The sequence below is a fragment of the Lactuca saligna genome, chromosome 1 (assembly GCF_052625555.1).
Source record: "Lactuca saligna cultivar CGN05327 chromosome 1, ASM5262555v1, whole genome shotgun sequence".
Taxonomy (NCBI): domain Eukaryota; kingdom Viridiplantae; phylum Streptophyta; class Magnoliopsida; order Asterales; family Asteraceae; genus Lactuca; species Lactuca saligna.
In genome coordinates this window covers 30,855,001-30,861,895 of record NC_136417.1, presented here as the reverse complement: position 1 = coordinate 30,861,895, position 6,895 = coordinate 30,855,001, and the positions used below count along the sequence as shown (strand labels likewise).

Here is a 6,895-nt window from a genome sequence, read left to right as displayed (position 1 = left end):
AGTTGTATCAGCTATTTATTTTTATCGAATACGTCCAACTTTTCAATTTTATTTTGTATAAAGAACATGAATAGATGTTTGTTCATATTTGTTTGTTTAACTTTAAACAATAAACAAATAAACACGAAAAATTAAACGGATTTTTTATGTTCGTGTTCGTTCGTTAAGAAATTTAGTGTGTTCATGTCCGTTGTGTTCGTTCGTTTAGTGGATAAACGGACATAAATAAACATAAACGAACACAAATGAATATAAACGAACACAAACACAAACAAAAGAGGGGAACACAAATTGTGGATATTGTTGATGTATCCCACCAGTAATCCATCAAAGATAATAGAATCACTAGGTCAACAGACGAATCGGCCAAAGAGTAACGCATAACTAACACCGGGGCTTCACCCTCACCTTCGAGACCCCGTATCCATTCATTGGTGCCCAAGCGCCAAGGCTTACGTTAAAGACAACACAGTACCATGAGTTCCCCAGAGCGACAAGTGTAGTGCTATGGACGCCGCTTCTAGCAGGGTCTACACCAATAGCGAACAACCACTCATGGAACATGATCTTCCAATTAAAAGCTATCAGTCCCTACCAAACTTGAAAAAGTAAAAGATATTTTTGGGGATCTCTTCCCCCTATCCACATGTATAAAAGGCACCATTCTCACCCAAGAGAAGGGGTCAAAATCTCTAACCCTTCAATTCTCTCCATACGCTTTTAACCATCTCTAAGACCCTCACTGACTTGATCGTCGAAGCCTTGTTCCGGAACAACCTGCCGGACGACAAGTGACGGTCTCATCTTCTTTGTTGTGATCCACAGGCTATTCATCACCGCCCTCAGAAAGACGGAGTTAGGCCGGTGAGACCTATTTATATGTTTATGGGCGAGTCGTGCTATGGTATGTGGTATCTTGGGAATTCATTAAGCTTTATGTTTACGGTTTTTAATTTAAATGTTGCAGGTCTTTTTGATAGCACCAGGATGACTATGGCGTGATTGCATCACATCTGCTATTATGATTATGAAATGTTCCGCACTATTGATTATATTAGTACTCTGAATTATGTTTTGAAACAATTGAATGTCGCTTTTATAAATGAAAGACACAACTTCCTTTGATTTTAAAATGAAAATTTTTTAGTTGAAAATTTTGTGATGTTACACAGTTAGGTACAGCCAAGACAAACGTCTTGTGGCCAAAGTGTGAGACTCAAAAAATATCGGGATGCAAATTTGTAAAATTTCTATTAGATATGGACTATTTTTGCAATTTTTTGAACACATAAATTGTTTATGTCAAAAAAATACATGAGGAATTTTTCTATAAATTATGGAGACAATTTTTGTAATTAAAATTCTACACAGAAGACACACATGACAACACACAAAAATAGTTAAGACGTATGGATTATTTCTGTAAAAAGCCTTTAGATGGACGTTTTCTATAATTACGAAATTGTAAGGACTAAAACTGCAAATATTCAAAATCTTTGTGCAAAATATCTGAAATGCAAAAATACTTAGGGACTCAATTTAGCAATATTCAAAAGCTTTGTCCTAATGTCTGAAATACGAAAGTGCTTGGGGATTAAATCTTGCTAGTATCTAAAACCATTGTGGTAAAATTCTGAAATAGAACCTTAAGGTTCATTTCAACTTTCAAATTAGATGTGATTAATAATTAAAAAAAAAAAAACAAATAATAAAAATCCCGAATATTATCTTTTTAGCAACACTCATTTAATTTGTCAAATCATCACATGCTAAAAAGTAAAAAGATCCGATATTTGAGGTTTGGACATTACACAACATACAAAAGTTGAGTTAATTTTGTTTGAATTAAATTGGTAGTCGATACCAGATGATTGCATTGTAGTGTCATATCAAAATTATTGCTAATCTAAAATCCAAATTCTAATATTTCTCAGTTCTCTCACAAAAGGCGAGATGCTCCCCACTACCCACTTGATTCAGTCATTCAGTTATCACTTATCAGCAGCAGCATGTCTGCCTCTGACCTCTAATTAATTGCAACTTTTGTTCACATACAAATACAATGCATTACACAAAGGTCTGAACCCAATAAGAACCCATAAATAAACAAAACCTGTTCAACTACACACTTTTCACCCAAAATAATATCTGGTTTCTCCTCCAACTAGGTTTTCAAATTTTACATTTTTCACCCACTAAAGTAATAAAATACAACTCAGATCCATTTTGTTTTACAACAATCGTGAATTTTCATTCAAAGGATCAAACTACTTCTTTTCAAGACCTTTCCAACTACAGTTTTATCCCAAATCCCAAACATATCGCCCTAAAACCAACTTCCTGAACTACACAGTTTCGATAGCTACTATCCTAATTCCTACACAACATAGTCACCTCGTTTACCAAATTAGGGGGCCCATCCACCCCATTTTCATCTCACTGACTGAGGGAATAAAATCGTTCCCTCAGTCAAGTCAATTCACCTGGGCCACAATTTTGTGGTCCAGATGAATCATTATCAGTATTAATGGCACCTTCTTCTTGCCCTTGGTTTCCATCCCATACCATGTCAACAAAATCATCACAAGGCTCACCATTTGTTATAGTAAGTACGGGCCCACTGCAACCCTCGACCATGGTGGGCCCGGTTTCCCTCAGGGAACGCTTCGCCAGCTCACCAGCAATTAAAGTTGAACTCGAACATATTCTTGTAACATCGTATCTGCTAATGTCAAAATTTGTTACAGCACTTGTCCCCCTGAATTTTATGGCTGCTATATCATAAGCTTCCGCTGCTTCCTCTTGTGTACCTATTATAAGTTTATAAAATATAAGATTCAGTTGGTAATATTTTAAGTGAAACAATAAAAAAAATAAGTGATATTTGATAATGTGTATGTATGTATGTATGTATACATGTGAAAGTATATGTATTGACTGTATGTAGTACAATGAATGAACTTACTGAAAGTACCAAGGTACAAGTCCTTATTGCCTGCAACCCTTCCAATTCTAGCTTGCCACCTTCCATGTTGATGGTGTCTGCAAATATTTTAACCAATTTATTATCACTACAACACATTTTGACAGCATTCATTTTGGTTTTTAATATTTTTTTCAATATTTGACCATCTGCTTTGACTTGTAATAAATGAAAATGTTCAAAGTAGAAACATGGAATGGACCCCACAAATAAAGTATGAATAATAAACCGTAAAAACTAAATGCCATTTTTATCCCATTGCCATGTTTTCCGAATTTCATAAATCATAATAATAATTATTTTACTAAATATGATTATAAATATTTAAAAGTATTAGTAAATAATTTGACCAAAGTAACAAAAAAATTGAGCATGTTTCACCTAAACGGATTGAAATTGCTCACATGATGTGACTAGTCACATGTTTGTGGCACAAAAAGTAACTGCAAAAAATCATATAATGCTTCTTTTGTCATCAAGAAAAAGTTTCAATCCAATATGTGCCATGCTTTGCCCTACAAAGCCAAAACGGTCCATTCTGAAGCAACCGTGCTTTAATGACTTGTACATTGTGCATAATGTGTTGCTCCGGATTCGCCCGTTTTAAGTCGAAAAATTGACCCAATACTCGATTTCCTTTAAAGTGACTTTTACCTTGTGACTCCTCTGTACATAGATGCTCCTCTTGAAAACCCACTGCTTTTCCTGTATCCATTTTTACATTAACATGTCAATAATTCTCTATGCATACAATTTCCACGCCAACGAAAATCAGTTCTAAAAGTAGTATTTTGATGTCGGGTTTTTTTTGTTCTTGGTTGCGTTTGCAACAACACATGACATGACTGTGAACACAACAAGCTTTCCAGGTTATTTTTGTTTCATTGACTTTAGTCAAAGACTCGATTACTTTATAAGAAAATGGTACGTGAATATGTTTGAATTTTGATATGCTGAATCACCTTCGTAAGTTGGCCACAAATTCTTGTCTGCTCATATCCTTCATCACCTCCAGATCTTCCTCATAGGTTGCTAGCTAATAAATTATCCTCACATAACGATTATTTTATGAGTAATTCGAATTTATACCAAAAAAAAAAAATGTTAATATACGATTTTTTTTTTTAAAAAAAACTCACAGGGAAATTGATGTGGGTGGTAGCACCCCAATACTTGAGAGCAGCCAAATCATAAGCTCTTGCTGCTTTCTCTTCTTTATCATATCCCCCTGAAGATCACGTAATTAGCAACAAAACAATCTTTGTCGCAAATAAACCATCATACACCCAAATATATAACAATTTGTAAGAATGAAGCAGCAGCCGGAAGTAATGTCTCCGGTGACATGTTGGGGACGAAAGTCGACTTACCAAGATAAACTGATGACGATGAACGTGGCGATCGCCGGTGAAAGCATTCCCAGAATATCACATGAAACGGAAGGAATGATCAGACGTAGTTCGTTATATATGTATGGTGGATGGAGGAATGAACGTAGGTTTACCTTGGCGACCTTTTCTGGTCTGACCTTCTTTCCGACAACTATTATCCCATAAATGAGCTTCGTATCTTCCCGTCCACCGGTGTCTCGTCACGCCACGATACCGGGAAGTTCGTTGACCGAAGCTGTCGATTGATTTCCGAGGGGCTCCATCTCCTTTAGTTGATGATTTCGTCTGTAACACCCCACGCTTCCGGTTATCAGTCGCTGATGAGTTCGGTGGCATGGGGATGATGGCGTTTGGTGGTGTTACCGCTAGTGACAAACACTCCTGATAATCGTTGTTCACGGGTTGATCATCACAATCGGGTGATAATGGCGGTGGTTGTGGCGGCGGCGGCGGTGGAATTGAAGGTTGACGTAACCATGATTTGAACTCCGATATCGGAGTGATTGCACCGTCGTATGGAACAACGGTCGTTGGGATCAAGTCATTTTGCTGTGGGTTTTGGTTTGTGGTGTAAAAAGGGTAGCCGTAGTAGAACAAACATGGCGGTGACGATGGCGGATGCGGTGCAGGTGGCGGTGGGTTTGAGAAATAGCAATCACCGGTGTCTCTAGACTCAACGATATCACCACCCGTATGATGGTATTCGTGATAGTTAGAGTTTGGAGATATATTAACGTTAATACCGCCACCGCTACCACCGTCGTCTTCTTTTGCAGGAATGGGATAACAACCACCGCCCAAGAAATCTTCTAACTTAGGACCACCACCGTCGCCGCCGCCGCCGACATCTTCGCCATTCTCAAATCTCCATCCTACTAATGAAACTAAAACTGTAAAACAGTACTCAATAGCTAAAAATCAAACCAGGGCTAGGAAAATAAACAACAGATACCTTGAGTAGGAGAAGAATGGAAAGGATCGATAGTCATAACCGCCATGGAAGAAGAATCACACTGCTCCGAGTAACACCGATCACCACCGTAGTCGTCGCCGCCGCCATCTTCCTGATGCTGGAATTTAAGATGAGGGGAAAGGGAAAAGCCCAACCAATCGCTCATGGTAGATGGAAACAAGTGAAAATTTTGGTTGTAGAATCTAATTTGTGAATCATTTGGAGGGTATTTTCTTTTCTATTTCTTTTTCTCCTCGATTCTCGTTCCATCCTCTTTCAATTCTTTCGTCTGTCTGACACTCACCGTCAATTATTTTTAATTTTTTTCGAACGGATTTCAAATTAAATCTTTTCTTCTTTTTTTTCTTCATGATAGAACTTGCTTCCACGTTGATTTAGGGGCATAGACTAGATGGCAAAAAAAAAAAAAACTCAAAACCTTAATATTGGATAAATCCCCGATTTGATTGGGGATGAGGACACAAATGGGTATTACCCGAATATAAAAAGTGGGGATGGGGATGTGGATGGTTCTACCTGTCGGGTACCCATACCTGTACCCGAAACCGACCCTGATGGGTACCCGATATATATATATATATATATATATATATATATATATATATATATATATATATATATATATATATATATATATATATATATATATATATATAGTATTACTTATGTTTTTATTTTTAATAATGTATAAGCAAATTTTCAGTAGAGAAAGTAATGTTTTTTAACAATCAAACGTATAGTTTTGGGAATAATTTTTATGTTTTTTTTTTTTGCAAAAAATGATTTGAATGTTATTGTTTGTGTTTGAAGACATTCAATTATTATAGTGTTTTATATTAGTTCTATTAGTTTTTGTTTTGTTGGATAATATATAATTATTAGTTATTTTTCATAAATGTTTAAAACTTTGTAACGGGGAAAAATCATCGATTACCCATTGGGGATGGGGATGAGGATATATTTTTAATCCTCGATGGGTATGGGGCCGGGTACGACGATGGGGATGGGGATTCAGGTACGACGATGGGGATGGGGATTCGGGTACGGGGATGGGGAGCACAAAACCCGGTATACCCGTACCCATTGTCATCCCTAACATAGACTTGAAACTGTAAGGTACTGTATCTTTTAGAGTATACCTTGTCGGTCACAACAATAAACGAATTGGCTGAGTTGGCACACGAAAACAACGTCACGACGCGGGGAACACCCCCCAACTCGTTGAAGCTCGTTATGTTGGATCTTGTGGCAACATGATAAGATAAAACAAGAAAGATGATTGACTATCTCCTTCATCAACCAATCAAATAATTTTCTTTATTTTCTCTCTCTACCTTTTAACATGATATAACATGTGGAACATCATTTCCTCCTTAGTGTTATGGATGAGATGGCACCAATAGTGTTACATCCAGCTGCCCACACCCAACCCAATGCTCTTATAGAGTACATGTTTGATTGTTTGCTCATTTAATTATATTTTAATTATATTGTAATCGGAATAATAATTCAATTTTTTTATTATGTTCAAAAAATATTGAGATAATG

The 6,895-nt window shown here is 36.7% G+C and overlaps 1 protein-coding gene across 1 annotated transcript; it reads right to left on the bottom strand.

Annotated features, from left to right (window-relative positions):
- Nucleotides 1-2,103: 2,103 nt before the first annotated feature.
- Nucleotides 2,104-5,717, bottom strand: LOC145030984 (uncharacterized). The gene is made up of 8 exons (XM_078979420.1): nucleotides 5,327-5,717; nucleotides 4,488-5,246; nucleotides 4,354-4,362; nucleotides 4,123-4,211; nucleotides 3,946-4,019; nucleotides 3,638-3,688; nucleotides 2,966-3,042; nucleotides 2,104-2,810 (listed from the first exon to the last, which is right to left on the bottom strand). Exons 1-8 carry the CDS (start codon nucleotides 5,490-5,492, stop codon nucleotides 2,470-2,472), a joined length of 1,566 nt encoding a protein of 521 aa, XP_078835546.1. The 5' UTR covers nucleotides 5,493-5,717; the 3' UTR covers nucleotides 2,104-2,469.
- Nucleotides 5,718-6,895: the final 1,178 nt, after the last annotated feature.

What these genes read in the sequence shown, in the direction of transcription:
- LOC145030984 (XM_078979420.1), bottom strand. Translation starts at nt 5,492, where the DNA reads ATGAGCGATTGGTTGGGCTTTTCCCTTTCCCCTCATCTTAAATTCCAG. An exon ending in ATGTACAGAGGAGTCACAAG is followed by an intron (nt 3,043 to 3,637) that starts GTAAAAGTCACT and finishes AAATATTTGCAG; the next exon opens with ACACCATCAACATGGAAGGT. An exon ending in CTTGTACCTTGGTACTTTCA is followed by an intron (nt 2,811 to 2,965) that starts GTAAGTTCATTC and finishes AACTTATAATAG; the next exon opens with GTACACAAGAGGAAGCAGCG.